Source organism: Schistocerca americana, chromosome 6, assembly GCF_021461395.2.
Source record: "Schistocerca americana isolate TAMUIC-IGC-003095 chromosome 6, iqSchAmer2.1, whole genome shotgun sequence".
Lineage (NCBI taxonomy): Eukaryota > Metazoa > Arthropoda > Insecta > Orthoptera > Acrididae > Schistocerca > Schistocerca americana.
In genome coordinates, this window is record NC_060124.1 from 399,892,020 (window position 1) to 399,911,048 (window position 19,029).

Below are 19,029 nucleotides of genomic sequence, written 5' to 3' on the forward strand. Positions count from 1 at the left end.
TATGAGTTTAAACATTCAGTTATAAAGAGGAATGAGAGTTTGAAAGAATAATAAAGTAGTTATCTTTCCTTTTTATTTGTCTCCCCATTGCTCAGCATGTTGTGATAAATATGAGCAGATGTTTATTTTCCATAATTCAAATAAGGAAGAGAGGAGAAGAATGTGAATTTGACCATTTCTTCTCATACATGTCTGCTCCTCTCCCTGTTGGCAGAAGCCTGTCCTCTCCTGTGCACTAATCAGGCAGAGCAGGTGCTCATAAATAGTCAATATCACACCAAACCCTAGGCATTGAAGGTGTACATTTAGGTGTCTGTGGGTTTGCATTCATGAGACCATACGAAGTTCTTCAAATGTATTTCTTTATTTTTGTGTGTCATATGTGAGTGAGTGTTGCTTATCAATCAACTGCAGAAGAGTAAGTGCCTTTCCCAACTTGTTGTTGTTGTGTCTGCTCTGGAATTCCCTTTGACATGGAAATACCTAAATGAAAGGAAAGGTTTCAAGTACAGGATGTTATTTTACAAAGTATGATAATTAACTTCGGTGGGCAGCAGAAATCACTTTCGGATGGTACTAGTTTTACCTTTATTCAGCCTGTTTCAAAAGTTGTGTCGTTTCAGGAGACTGAGAAAATTAGTTGCTTTTTTAGAATCTCTCATTAAATCTGGATTGAATCAGGCAATATGAAACAAATTGAAGGAATAACTGCATGAATTACAACTAGTGATGTTGATTGGTAGCCTTGCTGGACATTGTTTGGAAAATACATCATCAATCTGTGTGGCTGCTATAACATCTTGTGGTGGCACTATGAGCCACAGCCTACCAAGGGGCACTTCAGTATTTGTGCATGCTCATGTAGTATACTAATATTGGTGAGCCCTTCTTTATGGCATGTGCTGTACTCTGAACGGCATTTGTTTTGCTTAATCAGACTGTACCTTTATTTGCTGTGGTAGAGACATGCTTGGGCTTGGACTTTGTAACTCCTCTTTTCTCACATGATAGTAAAACTATTGTTTGTTAGCACATTAAATTCAAATGGAATTGAATATTTATATATGCTCTACCCCAGATTCAATGAGAATTGGTCTTATAAAAAGTTACAAATTAACTTTATTCTCACTGGAGTTGAGTTGTTGTAGCTGTTCACATTAATCTCCACAAAGTTTCTTTGAATTGTAGTACTTGTTTTGATTTGGTTAAATCAAGGAATTACAATTTCATTCCCAGATTCCATTTCTCTGAGGTTGTTCTTCATCCACGCACTCTACAATACCATTTCTAACACTAGTTGGGTATTACTGAACAGTGAGCAGATCAAAATTAGTCACAACTACCAAGACATAGAAAAAGCTCCCTCAGTAAAAATCTTAGGATTCAGTCTAGATGAAAATTTGAGCTGGCAGGCACACATTGTGTACCTAACAAACAAACTGTGCAGCTTTGCATTTGCAGTGGAAATACTATCAAACACAGCTGACATGAATACCCAAATAGTAGCATATACAAGCTACTCTGAATTTATTATTAGGAATGGTATTGCTTTTCAGGGCGACTTGACAAACATAGTGTGTGTACTAAAATTACAGAAAAAATCATTTGAAATATGTGCCCTGTCAGTCATTTTGATCGTTATTTAGAAAACTTAAACTAATAATCAACCATTTCTGTACATATTTATGAGATTATTATCTTTTTGTGTATCAGACATGAATTGTTTGATGGGAACTATATTGTTCACTCATATGTACAAGAAACAAAGAAAATTACATGCTTCCCACCCACCACTTCAATTGTATGCCTGGAGACCTCAATACATGGGGATGAAAATTCATAAAAAATTAAAAGTGAATAAGTTAATGCAGATGAATTTAGGTTCACTTAAAAGAAAGCTAAATGAGGTATTGATACTGAAATCTTATTTCTCAGTGGATCAATTCATGCAAGAGCAACTGGAAATATGAGCTCAATACAATGTGGTACACACCTCAGTAAATATCATTTTAGTGTTGTGTTATCATGTATTAGTGTAAAAAATCATTCAAACTGGTTTGTAAATTTTTGAACTGTCTGTTGTTTGCAAACCAAATGGATTGCTAATATATGCCATTAGATGAATAAACCACAGTTCCACAATTCCATTGTCCTACATTTTAAATGTTCTGACTGAGTTTCACATGAAATTATCCCAACTGCAACATATGACAAACTTCTCATTTATAAAAAAATATTTTTTATTATTTTATTTTATTATTATTATTTATTTATTTTTATAAAAAATAAAATAAGTAAATGGTTTTTCATTTCTTTCAAACTTGAAAAACTTGTGTTTTTATCAGCCTGACTTAGCTGTATTGTTGTGTTTAAATTTCAGTGTAATAAAAATGCCAAATTTAGCAGTTTGATGGCACAAAAACACTGAAGCAATTCTACCTATTACCAAATGATTAAGACAACTGTTTTTTTTGTCTAGAATAATATTTGTTGAAAAGAGGTGAATTATGTTGTAGGTCCTATGTCTTGTATACAAGGTTACATTTTACTACATATGAGTCCCTCACTAGGGTCATCAGAACATTATCATTGTCTAGTAACAAACACTATCTGGACAATTGCATTGCAATGGTGATAAGGTTTCTTACTGTGATTTTCCCATCTTGAGGTTGATGAACTTACCTGTTTACAAGTTTATAATGACACATGTATTAATGTGCTTGCACTGAGTTTCAAGTGGAAATAACTGTTTAGTGTTGTTTATAGATGAAGTATCTAGCTAATTGTGCGAAGAACCTTTGATATAGGACACATGAACATTGCCAAGGTACGAAATATTAGTTCTTGTCAGTAGCTGTAACATCTGCTTAAATTCAAAGATGACTATCAGTGAAATGAGACATTGTGAAGGAATGGAAGTATTTCAGAAGAGAGTCAGGTACACATAACCTAATAACACAGAATTAGTCATATAAAATAAGTATAAGATGGAATTGTCCAGGTTATAATATTTTAAATTCAGGTGTTTTGCATTTACAGATGAGTATCTAATAGTCTCCTTATGATTTTATTGAAGTAATGGTGAAAAAGCTTTATTGTTTCTAACACTGTGCTTAAATAGATACATGAAATAATTTATGCAAATGAACTAAACTAATGAAATTGTGTTCAGGAATGTGTAAATGAACATATACAAGTTTTATAAGAAACCAGCTTGTCTTTGACATCTCAGAATGAACTTGGTTCATTAATGGAAATAACAAAATGTTTTGATAACTGACTATGATAACTTGGGCACTATTTCAAAAATAGTTCTGAGTGGTAGAGTAGTGAGAAAACCATTTTCATAACATTTATGTTATCTATGTTGAAAAACTACTTTTTACATAAAGGTTATGTCAGGTGTTGATATTAAAATAGTAAGCTGACAGCTTTTCCTGATATCAAAATAATTCAGATGTTAGTAATTCATCTTAATATTGCATTGATACAAATTGTAATATTAACAATTAAACCACCTCATTGATATTTGTCTTTTATGGTATTGACTAATGAAATACTTTTGTGTAGAGTAATTATTTAACTTTGATGCTATCATAGCAGTGTCCTCCTATAATGTACTAATCTGATATCAGTAAGTATCAAATAGATATCAGCTTGTTGTGAGTTTAAGCAGATTTACTTTATTTGCAACATTAAACACCATAACATAACTTGACATTTTGCAGTCCAAACAACTAGATATGAACACCAGCAGAACACTTAAGAAAAGCAAAGAATAAATGCATGTTAGAGATCAAATGATGTGGAATATACACTTTGTGTTTGGCTCATGCTTGTCACTACATTGCATGATAACTTCACCCCTCCTCCCTTAATGATAACAGTGTTGTTGTTGTTGTGGTCTTCAGTCCTGAGACTGGTTTGATGCAGCTCTCCATGCTACTCTATCCTGTGCAAGCTTTTTCATCTCCCAGTACCTACTGCAACCTACATCCTTCTGAATCTGCTTAGTGTATTCATCTCTTGGTCTCCCTCTACGATTTTTACCCTCCACGCTGCCCTCCAATACTAAATTGGTAATCCCTTGATGCCTCAGAACATGTCCTACCAACCGATCCCTTCTTCTGGTCAAGTTGTGCCACAAACTTCTCTTCTCCCCAATCCTATTCAATACTTCCTCATTAGTTATGTGATCTACCCATCTAATCTTCAGCATTCTTCTGTAGCACCACATTTCGAAAGCTTCTATTCTCTTCTTGTCCAAACTATTTATTGTCCATGTTTCACTTCCATACATGGCTACACTCCATACGAATACTTTCAGAAATGACTTCCTGACACTTAAATCAATACTGGATGTTAACAAATTTCTCTTCTTCAGAAACGCTTTCCTTGCCATTGCCAGCCTACATTTTATGTCCTCTCTACTTCGACCATCATCAGTTATTTTGCTCCCCAAATAGCAAAACTCCTTTACTACTTTAAGTGCCTCATTTCCTAATCTAATTCCCTCAGCATCACCCGACTTAATTAGACTACATTCCATTATCCTTGTTTTGCTTTTGTTGATGTTCATCTTATATCCTCCTTTCAAGACACTGTCCATTCCATTCAACAGCTCTTCCAAGTCCTTTGCTGTCTCTGACAGAATTACAATGTCATCGGCGAACCTCAAAGTTTTTATTTCTTCTCCATGAATTTTAATACCTACTCCGAATTTTTCTTTTGTTTCCTTTACTGCTTGCTCAATATACAGATTGAACAACATCGGGGAGAGGCTACAACCCTGTCTTACTCCCTTCCCAACCACTGCTTCCCTTTCATGTCCCTCGACTCTTATAACTGCCATCTGCTTTCTGTACAAATTGTAAATAGCCTTTCGCTCCCTGTATTTTACCCCTGCCACCTTTAGAATTTGAAAGAGAGTATTCCAGTCAACGTTGTCAAAAGCTTTCTCTAAGTCTACAAATGCTAGAAACGTAGGTTTTCCTTTCCTTAATCTTTCTTCTAAGATAAGTCGTAAGGTCAGTATTGCCTCACGTGTTCCAGTGTTTCTACGGAATCCAAACTGATCTTCCCCGAGGTTGGCTTCTACTAGTTTTTCCATTCGTCTGTAAAGAATTTGTGTTAGTATTTTGCAGCTGTGACTTATTAAGCTGATAGTTCGGTAATTTTCACATCTTTCAACACCTGCTTTCTTTGGGATTGGAATTATTATATTCTTCTTGAAGTCTGAGGGTATTTCGCCTGTTTCATACATCTTGCTCACCAGATGGTAGAGTTTTGTCAGGACTGGCTCTCCCACGGCCGTCAGTAGTTCCAATGGAATATTGTCTACTCCGGGGGCCTTGTTTCGACTCAGGTCTTTCAGTGCTCTGTCAAACTCTTCACGCAGTATCATATCTCCCATTTCATCTTCATCTACATCTTCTTCCATTTCCATAATATTGTCCTCAAGTACATTGCCCTTGTATAGACCCTCTATATACTCCTTCCACCTTTCTGCTTTCCCTTCTTTGCTTAGAACTGGGTTTCCATCTGAGCTCTTGATATTCATACAAGTCGTTCTCTTATCTCCAAAAGTCTCTTTAATTTTCCTGTAGGCGGTATCTATCTTACCCCTAGTGAGATAGGCCTCTACATCCTTACATTTGTCCTCTAGCCATCCCTGCTTAGCCATTTTGCACTTCCTGTCGATCTCATTTTTGAGACGTTTGTATTCCTTTTTGCCTGTTTCACTTACTGCATTTTTATATTTTCTCCTTTCATCAATTAAATTTAATATTTCTTCTGTTACCCAAGGATTTCTACTAGCCCTCGTCTTTTTACCTACTTGATCCTCTGCTGCCTTCACTACTTCATCCCTCAAAGCTACCCATTCTTCTTCTACTGTATTTATTTCCGCCATTCCTGTCAATTGCTCCCTTATGCTCTCCCTGAATCTCTGTACAACCTCTGGTTCTTTTAGTTTATCCAGGTCCCATCTCCTTAAATTCCCACCTTTTTGCAGTTTCTTCAGTTTTAATCTACAGGTCATAACCAATAGATTGTGGTCAGAGTCCACATCTGCCCCTGGAAATGTCTTACAATTTAAAACCTGGTTCCTAAATCTCTGTCTTACCATTATATAATCTATCTGATACCTTTTAGTATATGATAACAGTATCTTCTGTTAAAATGGACATGACCTCCAGATTGTATAATGACAGGCTTTGTGCTAGCCACTGTTGAGTTGTCAGTGTGAGCATCTGAAGTCTGTTGTGGCTGGTCCATGAGGGCAGTGGAGCATCGAGCAAGTCAGTCCTATCAATGGAAGGTCTATCTGTTGATGCCTTTGTATCTCTGTAGCAGGTGCTGAGGGCAGATGTAAAGTGGTCCATAGAGATTGTTGTTGGCATTCCCACAACACCAACCTTAAACATCACTTGCACTCTGCTGATAACTGGATAGGGCCTTTCATATGATGGGTGCAGTGGCTTGTGTACTGTGTTGTGTCAGACAAAGACTTGATTGAGGTGGTGAGTCTGTTCATCCCTCAGGGCAATGGGACTCAGCTGCCAAATTTGTGAATGCAGACTGTGGCTGAAATATGATGCCTCAACGAGGTTGTTTGGCATGTTTTTGAGGAACCTGCAGGGCAGCCAAATTGGTTGACCATAGACCTGCTCTGCATTCATGGCTTTTTGGTCTTCCTTGACTGATGTGCAGAGGCCCAAACAGATGATTGGTAGTGATTTTGCCCATTAGTCCGAGTCATGACAAGGAAGGGGTAATTTTAATTGTCTGTGCATGCATTTTACTAATCCATTCTCTGCTGGATGGTATGCTGCAGTCCTAACACACTTCATGCCCAGTAGTACGGTGATTGCTCTGAATAGGTTTGACGTGAACAGTTCACCTTGGTCAATAGTAATATGTAGCAGTACTCTGAAATAGGCAATCCATCCATAAAAGAATGTGGTTACAACTGTTTCTGTGCCAGTGTCAACCATAGGGAACACTTCAGGCCAGCAAGTGAAGCAGTCAATGACTGTTAGGCAGCATGTACATCCTTTGAATGGTGGGAGAGGGTGGACAGTGCCCAGATTTACATAGTTGAATCGCTGGTTCAGTGGGACAAATGTGTCAAGGGATTCTTTGGCATGATGATGGATTTTATTACATTGACTTGTTACACACTTGTGCACAATGTCTCACAGTTTTTGTTCATTTTGACCACATGTACACACACTTCACTAGACTCACCATACTACAAACCCCGGGATGAGTTAAGTTGTGTAATTATGCTATTGCCTGCTGATGAAAGTTACTGGTCACAAAGAGTCTTGGTTTTGCTTAGCAACCTAACAGTATAACAATGCACTTATTGATGGTAATTGGACATGATGGAGATGCAGACCAGATGGTTGTGACAGTAAATCATATAGATCAACGTCAGATTACTGTGCCAAACCAAGTGCTTCAAAAGCTATCATATGTGTGATGAGTTCCATCCAAGAGAGAGCATCCACTGTTATATTCAGTTCTCCCTCAATATGGATAATGCAGGAGGTGAACTGTCCTACATAATAAAGTTGGCACAGTTGGCATGGTGATGGTGTGCCTGGTCACTGACTGAAAGGGTGCATCATGGCTTGTCATCTGGGACCAGTGTAAACTGTTGTCTCTCAAGCCTATGGTAGAACTTCTCAATGGTGGCACATGCTGCATGTAATTCACAATCATGGTTTACCCAGCTCTGTTATGATGATGATAACTTATGGCTGAAAAATTCAAAGGGCTGCCAGTGTACATCTTCTCAGTGATGCAGTATGGTACTAATTATAGAGGTACATGTGTAGACCATTAGAGCAAGAGGCACCTGCAGAACTGGGTGTGCTAACAGAATAGCACCTGCAATGGTGATCTTCATTCTGGCAAATGTCAACTCGGCCTCACTAGTCCACAGCAGTTTATCATTTACTTTTGGTGACCCTTGTAGCAAGTCACTCGAAGGAGTATCTAAGAATGTGTGGCTGCAGATGAATCAGCAGTAAAATTTGATGTTGCTGAGAAATCGTTGCAACTCTCAAACTGTTGAAGTCTGTGGGAAGATAGTGATGGCCTCAGCCTTATCCTGTAGTGGCCATATTCTGTGGGCATTGATGGTATAACCCAGGAATTGGACCACAGCTGCTCCAAATTGCACTTTGACAGATTGATAAATGATCCAGTTGAATGGAGATAACTAAAAGCTTGGTGTAAGTGTGTTGGTTGTTATCATGCCTGACTTCGTCCATGAACTATTGAAAAGATGTGTGCAGTACTTTATAGTTCGAGAGGCATTCTGGAAAATTCATAGAGTCTGATTGAGGTGCAGACAGCAGTTTTAGCTATATCATCTGGAGCAACAGGTATCTGATAGAATGCATGTACCAAGTCCAATGTGGAGAAAATGCTTCTGCCATGGATACTGAAAGCAATGTCTTCAATGTGCAGCACTAGATAATGAGCAGGGATAGTCCTGGTGTTGGGCTGTCTATAATCCCTACATGGGTCTATCTGTTATTCTTCATCAGGACTACATGGAGTGGAGATGCCCAGCTACTGCTCGATAAGCAGCAAATTCCTTGTGCAGGCATGAAGAAACTCCTGCTTTGCTACTTACAACTTTTCTGCTCTGTTAAATGATGAGGTCAAGTGTGTACTGGCGATACTAACATGGTCAGTATGTAATACATCATCGAATGCGTTACTGAGTGATTTCCAGGAACTGCTTCAGTAGTTATACAAACAGAGAATCATGTGTGAACGTCCGCACTGTGGTATCATCTGCAAATATACACATCCATGACTAACTAAGTTTGTAGTAGTGTCAAGGAGGGAACCATGATGGAGGTCATGGAAGAGTCCATAGAAAGGAAAAAAGTGTGGCTTGAGAACAGAGTATACCACATCTGCCCCAACAAACTGCCACTTGAACTTATGAAGGAGGCCTAGATATAGTACCAGTATGACATGACCATACACCAGAAAGGTGGCACCACTAGTGGTGAATAGGTGGTGAATAGGTCATCACTGTTGTAGTGAGTAGCTGGCCAGATGGATATACTGACACATCAGCACTTGTGCCCACTAAGAACTGCAACTTCATGTAATGTTTCAAGATGAGCAGTTGACAATTGTCATCTGAGGAGCCAATCACCATAATTAGTGACTTCGTGATTCATTTCCCATCTCACACAGGGGACTGCATTTCCTTACCTCTGAACTAAACCATCTATGGTACCAACAGACTCTCATGGTGAGATGAGAGCATCAGCACTTCCTTGATGTGCAGTGATGATGGGACTGGTGACTGAAACACTGTGTCTGCAGGTTAGCAATTTGTGCAATAAGTTTGTGTGAATGTGGCCAGATTGCTGGTGCATGCTGTCAGTATCTTCTGTGCATTAAGTGGAAGATGGGTCAGTAAGATATTCTATAAAATGTTCTTGTTAATGGCTTTACTCACTAGAGTCTACAGGTAGTGCAGTAACTGCAAAGGAATGCAAACGCTAAGTTCTTCAGTGCAGAGTAACTTCTCTAGCTGTTTTGTTTCTGATTGTGATGGGCAGATGAGGAAGGCATTCATGATGGTCATGTAACAATGATGCTAGAATGTCCAGCACCTCTGTAGCCATGTCATCATTTAAAGCAGTGACAATGTAGCTGTATTTTGTGCCATCAGCAGTTATGTGAGCTAGCACAAACTGAATCTCTAGATGCAAGAACCATAAAACCAAGTTCTGTTGCCAGAATGATAGTGGCTTAACCATAACATGATGGATAAATGTGCCTGTAGGCTGGTCAACAGTTGATGGTTGCATTCCAAACTTATGATGGTGAAATACGTAGAAGATGCATGGCATGGTTGATGCAGATGTTCCTTATGTAGCACATGATGCAGTATGGTAACACTGGATATCACATTGGGATCACCAAAATGTTGTAGATTTAAAACATTTACTTTCTTCACAACATAAAATACTGTAACTATGACTTGACATTTTTCAGTCCAAGCGACTAAATACGAGCAACAATAGAATACTTACAAAAAGCAAAGAATAAATGCGTGTCAGAGATTATACATTTTGTGTTTGGCTTATGCTTGTCACTATGCTGCACAGTTACCTCAGATGTATCTCAGAGATTATACAATGAGAAGTATACACTTTGTGTTTAGCTCATGCTCATCACTAAATAGCATTAATTCAAGCTCTTCACATCTCTTGTCATGCAGTCTCATGTTTATTTACTGCATATTGTAATAATTTTGTGCCTGCAGTGTTGTATGAAGCTATAGTCCAACCAAGAGGATTTGTATTTAAAAAAAAAAGGAAAAAAAGAAAATAAAAAATTGTGTAATGTCAGCTAAAGCAAAATAGAAAACAGAGGCATTGTCTACTTTTTGTATTATCTCTTCTTTGCCCTCTCTATCTTTTATTATTTTTTTCTTTTTATCATTAATTTTTCTCCCATTTTTCCTATCTGCTTGTTCTGACTCATTGACTACCAACCTTCTCACAGTATATTTTTGTTGGTAGTTTCTGATTCATGTTACCACATAGAATGTTCTTTGTTCTCATTTTCTCCATTTTTTCCATTACCATTGTTTTATTAAAAGTTTTATGAGGGTTGACTGAAAAGTAATGCCTCCACCTTCATAAATCTTCAACAGTTGGCAGCACTGGTATGTGGTAAGACTCTTCTCTACAGCTCCAGCTGGTGGGAAGCCTTAGCATTGAATGGTTGTGTTGTCACAGTGTAAAGTATGGAATCCTTCGCAGATGGTCAGTCAATGCGATTTAAGCAATGTGAGGTCATTGAATTCTTAACAGCAGAAGGTGTCATCCTAAAGAAAATTCGTCAGAGAATGAAAGCTGTTTATGTGATTGTGTTGATGTGAGTACTGTGCGTTGTTGGGCAAGTGAGTTTAAAGATGTTGAGGTGGGAACATCTGACCTGTGTGACAAACAAAGATTTGGACATTCTGTGACAGCAACCATGGAGTTTCACAAGCAAAATGTTGACAGATTGATTCACGACAATCGCCATATCACTCAGAGAGAAATTTCAAGCACAATCAGCATTTCACAAGAACATGTGGGTCAAATTATTGCTTTGCTTGGCTATTGGAAGATCTGTGCATGATGGGTACCCTGGATGATGGCTCCTGAAATGAAAGCGCACAGACCTGAAATTTGCAAGAACTTCTCTCACATTATGGGAATAAAGGTGACACCTTTCTCCATTCAATTGTGACATGAGATGAAATGTGGGTACACCATTATGATCAGGAGACGAAACGTCAGTCTAGGAATATCGACACCAAGACTCACCCCAGAAAAAGAAATTCAAGATGCATCCCTCAGCTGGAAAAATCATGCCCACAGTGTTCTGGGTTGCAGATGGTGTTATTCATGTTGATTTCCCTGATCATGGAACAATAATAAATTCAGAGTGTTACATCACATCACTGCAAAATCTGAAATGACAGCTATCAAGGATCCGATAGGAAAAGGGAAATGTTTTCCTGCAGCTTGACAATTCCAAACCATACATTTCATGCGCCACCGCAGCAGAACTTCAGAGACTGAATCTCACTACCATACAGCATCCTCTATACAGTCCAGATTTAGCATCGTCTGACTGCAATCTATTCCTGATAATGAAAGACGATCTGCAGGGACATTATTATGCTTCTGATGGACACTGAGAGTACTGTGAGACAATGGTTGCAGAAACAGAGTGTAGACTTCTTGTGTGATGGCTTCAGAAAACTTGTTAATTGTGGGCAGTAATGTATCCAACTGACTGGTGATTACGTGGAAAGTGAAAACAGGTAATTAATGATCACATTCTAAGGATTATTTCTGCATTTGATTTATTAAAATATTCTTATCCAAAGCCAATTAATGAAGGTGGAGGCATTACTTTTCATTCTACCATCATATATGTCTTTCTGCTCTTCAAAATAAAGTTGTTAATGGTCTTCCTCCTCATTTGATTCAACAGTATTACAGCATTACCATTTACCTTTACAGAGTTCGATATTCTATTTCTGAGTATTTATTTTTAAAGAGAAGAATTTATTGTGTTATCAACTGACTTTCCATGTATGTTGTTCTGTTTTCAAATGCTAATCAATACAATAGTTCATTTTTATTGGAAAATGGTATTTGCATTACATAATGTTTCAGAGACATACTCATATTTACTAAATTATGATGTTTTGCATTCAGTGTTCCATGCTTCACTTTCTGCAAATCAAACAGTGATCCAGTTCTTTTAGTTTTACATATTGCAAATAAAATCTTTCATGAAAAATTATAAATCAGAGCCAATCTTTTTAATTTCAGAGCAACCATTCACTGAAATTGAGAAGAGGGCAAGTGATCATGTTTTTAAACGTAAGTTTTGATTAGATTAATGGTCTCAACTGTTATTTTCAATTTATAGAAAAAATTCATTGTAATCAATACCTATGTAGAATTGAAATGATGAATGTAAAATCCAGAGTAGTTAGATTTATTTTGTATGAAAAGAAAAATAATGTACATTATGAACTGCTTTGTGACTATAGTTGTTGTTGCACAAACATTTATTTATGTTTGTCAGCCAAAAGATATTACATTTCCAGATTACATGCTGAACCGAGAAAAACCAGAAGAGATTACTGATGGAGAAACGGATGACACAAACACAGGTACTACAAAATATTTTGCTTTTAATAACCTTGTGAATTCATGCTTTCTTGCTCTCTCTCTTTATATATATATATATCTCTCTCTCTCTTTCTGTCTCTGTCTCTCTCATTACTAATTTTGAATATAGTTTTTCTACTTTATTTTATTTTGAATGTATATAGACGTAAATGCTTGCAGATGATCTCATGCCACCCATATTGAGCTACAGATTTTTTTCCTTGCCTTTCCTCATATTTGTTTGTTAAATGTTCACATTGCTCAGTGGAAATATTTAGACAGGAATGGCTGGTATTCCAGTTTTGTATAAAATATGCCCTCCTCTCCCTCAAATTTGTAAAATGATAATAATAATAATACACACACACACACACACACACACACACACAGAGAGAGAGATCGTACAATTCATTGAAACATAGCACACACATCCTTCCTCATCTTTGGTTGCTATCTTTATTGCAAGAGCTACTTTCTTCTCAGTCTCAGTGCACTCAGGTGTTGAGTGATTGAGATACTGTAATGAAGGTCAGTGCAAAGAGGTCCAGTGTCCAGATCACAGTGCAATACAAGTAATTGGAACTTAGTAAAAGAATTACAATGAAGATGTTAATAATTATTTTACAAAAGTACATTTCTAACATTTGTATTTTATGGGCACCAGAACAAGGCTTCATTAGCACTGGATTTTTGTCCCTTTCCATTGCTACCTCTTTGTCTCTTTATTCTCACTGTTTCCTTCCATGTGTTCCTCCCGTCCCCTCACTACTTCCTTGTTCACTTCATCTGTCCCACCCTACAACAGCCTTAACAACACTTAGCATAAGTATGTAAATGTATGCATACTGAAGTACATAAGATAATTCTAATTGCAGCCAAGCATAGTCACAAGAAAATCATTTTCACAGCTAATATATTTACAGACGAATGGAAAAACTGGTAGAAGCAGACCTCGGGGAAGATCAGTTTGGATTCCGTACAAATGTTGGAACACGTGAGGCAATACTAACCTTACGACTTATCTTAGAAGAAAGATTAAGAAAAGGCAAACCTACGTTTCTAGCATTTGTAGACTTAGAGAAAGCTTTTCACAATGTTAACTGGAATACTCTCTTTCAAATTCTGAAGGTGGCAGGGGTAAAATACAGGGAGCAAAAGGCAATTTACAATTTGTACAGAAACCAGAAGGCAGTTATAAGAGTCAAGGGGCATGAAAGGGAAGCAGTGGTTGGGAAAGGAGTGAGACAGGGTTGTAGCCTCTCCCCGATGTTATCCAATCTGTATATTGAGCAAGCAGTAAAGGAAACAAAAGAAAAATTCGGAGTAGGTATTAAAATTCATGGAGAAGAAGTAAAAACTTTAAGGTTCGCTGATGACATTGTAATTCTGTCAGAGACAGCAAAGGACTTGGAAGAGCAGTTGAACGGAATGGACAGTGTCTTGAAAGGAGGATATAAGATGAACATCAACAAAAGCAAAATGAGGATAATGGAATGTAGTCAAATTAAATCGGGTGATGCTGAGGGAATTAGATTAGGAAATGAGACACTTAAAGTAGTAAAGGAGTTTTGCTATTTAGGGAGTAAAATAACTGATGGTCGAAGTAGAGAGGATATAAAATGTAGACTGGCAATGGCAAGGAAATCGTTTCTGAAGAAGAGAAATTTGTTAACGTCGAGTATAGATTTAAGTGTCAGGAAGTCGTTTCTGAAAGTATTTGTATGGAGTGTAGCCATGTATGGAAGTGAAACATGGACGATAACTAGTTTGGACAAGAAGAGAATAGAAGCTTTCGAAATGTGGTGCTACAGAAGAATGCTGAAGATAAGGTGGGTAGATCACGTAACTAATGAGGAGGTATTGAATAGGATTGGGGAGAAGAGAAGTTTGTGGCACAACTTGACTAGAAGAAGGGATCGGTTGGTAGGACATGTTTTGAGGCATCAAGGGATCACAAATTTAGCATTGGAGGGCAGCGTGGAGGGTAAAAATCGTAGAGGGAGACCAAGAGATAAATACACTAAGCAGATTCAGAGGGATGAAGGTTGCAGTAGGTACTGGGAGATGAAGAAGCTTGCACAGGATAGAGTAGCATGGAGAGCTGCATCAAACCAGTCTCAGGACTGAAGACCACAACAACAACAACAGCTAATATATGCATCTCACATTTCTGTGTTGAAGGGCATAGAACTCAGTTATTACACAAAACTTACATTATGTGATATATTTTTTAAATATATTCAGCCGTTAGCTGTAACACGAATTATTAGTAGAAAATTTTTTATGGATTCTTGTGGCTTATTGATAATATATCTTCCTTAATAATGGGTGTATTTGTAGATTACACTAAGTGATTTTTATGGCTTTGTGTGTTGTTCTTGTTCACATTATTAATTTGCGCAATCAAATATCATTGAATAATCACAGAATATAGTAGTAGCCCAAAATGTGATGCATAATTGCTTACATTTTCACTGTAAGTAGCCTTCTTGGTATGGGAACCCCTGAACAATCCCAATTGTGTCTTTGACAATATGCTGTTTGTATCTTGTTGCTAAGAAGCTGCACATATGTTATCTTTTCAAAATTTGTTTAGAAGGCTGACAAAAGAGAAATGGGATGAAAGCCTGATGACATTTCTTTATGTCCTTCTTTGAGCAGAAACTTAAATTTATAATTTTACTACCAGCCATAAGGGCTACCAGTGACAAATAGCTTATTGTAAAAATAATTTAAAATATTGCTAAACTCAGAGTAACTCTCTTTAATTACGTTTGACAGTATTCTATACTAATGCCCATATTTTTTATTTTTTACTTTTGATTTTTTCTTTTATTTTATTTTTTTTTTTTTTTTTTTTTTTTTTTTTTTTTTTTTTTTTTTTGTTGTAGAAATTACTTTTTATAGTGTAGCTAGGATCACATTAATGCTACTGTTGTTACTTGGAATGATTAGCCTCTGATATTCCAGTGCAGCATTTGCTCAAACTGATAATCCCATCTTACTAGTAACTGATATACAGTGGTTGTTGAAGAGCTTTACCACATTACACACATCTGATACCAGTGTATCATTTACTCTTAAACCTATCTATAAATCCTCATCTCTGATTCCAACAGTTTTCTCCGATTCTAACAGTATTCTCTTTCACTGTATTTCACATTGCATTTATTTTGTTTCTGATGTGGTTATGCTCTTCTCATAAAGAATTTGCTTTCTTCAATATTCTACAGTGTGCCTTGTGATGAGTAACAGCCCTCAGTACCGATTTGTTCCCAACTGACAGTGGCAGCTTCCTTTTTGTCCTGCAGTTATCTTCATTGATTGGGTTGTCCCTGTTGAGTTTGTACTGGATCCCCTTTAGTTCTTACTAAAATGGGCACCTGCAATATAGCTTTCCGTCCTGACCATGACTTCAGCTTCCTCTCATACTTGCAGACATAATTAACTTTGGCCTCTCATTTAATCAATGTGATTATGATCAAGATACTAATAGAAATTGAGGACAGGTGGGAAGATTGCAACAGTATATAAATAAGAATCATAGACAGAATAAAATAAACATGTATATAGAATAAAGGCATCACTTACAGATACAGGAAGGCAGTGAATCCATTAACACTCTCTGTACCAGGCCTATTTTATGCACCCGTCCCTAGAAACCGGGCAATTTTACCAATATTAAAAAAATTACTGCATCAAATCTACTGTTTGGATTGTGGCAAATTTGGTACCATCTTGAAGCTGCACATTTCTACTTTAATTCTGAGTGAAAGAAACTACTTTACAATGCACAGCTTTAAGGTACAGTTATAGAAATCACTTAGATGTTTTAAGAATTTAGAAAAAGTCATACGAATAAGGGAATACAATTGTGATTTATTTTTAACCAAAATTGTGGCACTACATTACATGTTTCTGATAGTATACAGTATTACATATAAATTTCACACAGAATCATATTGTTTTTTAGTGTGGAAAATTTTAAAGCAAGGTTCCAGGCAGAGTGCAACGCCACACTGTTCACATTCGTATCGTGTCTCTTTGCGAGAAGCCTTGCCACTCTGTTTCTTGCTCCTGGAACTGCACACGTGACACACACGAGCAGCATACTTCTTAGTAGTTGCAGGTATGTGCTGCAAAAAATGTCTCTTTGTTAGCCGACCTACAGTTCCTTCATTTCTTGGAATGAATTCAAGTGTGTCGTCTTCAACAAGCTGAACTGCAAGCACTGTTATAAAGTCTGTTATTGTAATTTTCTTCCTGTGCACTGCATTGTACAGCCAAAATGCATTTGATACTCCCATAAGCAGCAAATGGAAATATAATTTTCGCCACCATTTCACAGTTCTGTGCTGGAACGGATTGTACTGCAGGCGTTGGTCTCCAATATCCACTCCAATTTTATTGAGGTTGTAATCAAGTACCTGAAGTGGTTTCAATACTACAGACCCATTTCTCTTAGTATGCGTACCAAATGTTGCTTGATGCCTTGTAGACAATGTATACACATCTCTCTTATCTTTCCACTTCATTGCCAATACATTATCTTTACGCCGAAAAGACATTTCGCCCTTTTTCAGCTTAGCAGATACTAAATCTTTAGGCAATCCTTTCCTGGATTTGTTCACAGTACCAACAGCTCCAGTGCCTTTCTCTGCCAGTTGCTGAAATAGCTCTGGACTGGAATAAAATCGATCTAAATACACAGTGTGGCCTTTGTTCAGCAAGCTGCTGTCAGACAACAATCGCAAAATAACCGCAGACGAAGAATTGTCAACAATATGCTTACCAGCATAAACTTCAAAATTTACAACATAGCCACTACTGGCTTCAGCAACAGCATATACTTTCAGTCCATACTTATGAGGCTTATTTTGCATGTAAACACGGAAACTCACACGACCTCGAAATGGGCAAATTCCTTCATCAATTGTCACTTTTTCTGAGGGACGATATGCCTGGATACATCGCTCCTTCAAATTATTATAATATGGCAAAACTTTGTAAAGTGGATGAAATCCATCTTCGCCTGGTTTTTTCTGATTTGAATTGTCAACAAGATGCAAGCATGACAGTATCTGAGTGAAACGCAAACGGCTCATGACATGGGGACAAAAGTTACAACTAAGAACAGGATTAGTGCTCCAATGGTCCGCAATTTTTGGCTTTTTCGAAACACACATGTGGAAAATAATACCCAAGAAACGCCTCATCTCACTTATAGTCACTGGCTTCCACGAACTCAAAACTGAATGGGGCTTCAGATTATTTCCTCTTCTTTTCTTCTGTATTGTCTGTGATGCATACAAATTTGTCTGTCTCTTGAGTTCATTTACGTCACTGTCAGTAAGGAACACTTTACTGCAATCCAGTACAGAACTCGACTCATCAATATCCACTAGTATCTGCCTGGGTGTCGTGTTGACAGGCAGAGGTCGGTAGGTGTCAACTGCAGTCCACTCACTGTCTTTCGGATACGGCACAGCTGCTGGATTTGAAGCAACACCTTCAACATCATTCTCGTCTTCATCTGAAGACAAACTGTCATCAATCTCGTCTTCTAAAAAGAATATCACATTATGTGTAACTACATACATCGTTTACACATGTTCAACAGATATGTGCGTACTGCACAATTACGTGGAAAATTCGGAAATACGTACCTTCAAACACACCATTGCATTCAGAATCGTCTGAATCACTCTCTACATTATCCAGAGTGTCGCTATGATTGATCAAATCCGCAATTTCTGCGTCTGATAAACCGCGCCGAAACATGATGACAAACAACTGAATGATATACAGACTGAGAACGCAAAGATAAGTTTTAACATGAATTACAGCGCTGCCGTGACATCTATGGACGCATTTTGTTAATAAACATCTGAAAAACGTATAGCGCTGGCCAAACCCGTAGAAATAACGTTGCAGTGTTTTGAATGAAATTAAATGTAGCGGCCCGTAAATTTTACGGGCTTGGTGATTTTCGCGCGATCCCAGGCCCGTAAATTTTACGGGCTTGGCGCTTAGAGTGTTAATGTGATAGCATTGAAATAAGTGGCAAAACCTTTTAAAAGTTATTGAACTTCACTTTGTAGGTGTATTCCTGTGTGTGACATTGTAGAAGCTCATAGAAAGACTTGGTTTTAATGGAAATCACCATCTTGAGTAGAATTAATAGCATTTTACTGCACCTAGGTATTGACTTGCAAACACCAAGTAGAAATCATCTGTCAGTTGCCCTCATATCACACACAAAACTGACATGGAAATTTGCACTCTCTTTAGTCACTGAAGT

At 37.5% G+C, this 19,029-nt stretch overlaps 1 protein-coding gene across 5 annotated transcripts in view; it reads left to right on the forward strand.

The window, feature by feature from the left end:
• LOC124619393 overlaps positions 1-19,029 on the forward strand; it is a 224,121-nt gene that overhangs the window by 149,865 nt on the left and 55,227 nt on the right. For all 5 annotated transcript variants that reach the window (XM_047145744.1, XM_047145741.1, XM_047145743.1 and 2 more), the window contains 2 exons: positions 12,384-12,434; positions 12,665-12,730. In XM_047145744.1, coding sequence (XP_047001700.1) covers positions 12,384-12,434; positions 12,665-12,730 — 117 coding nt within the window. The remainder of the gene's footprint in view (positions 1-12,383; positions 12,435-12,664; positions 12,731-19,029) is intronic.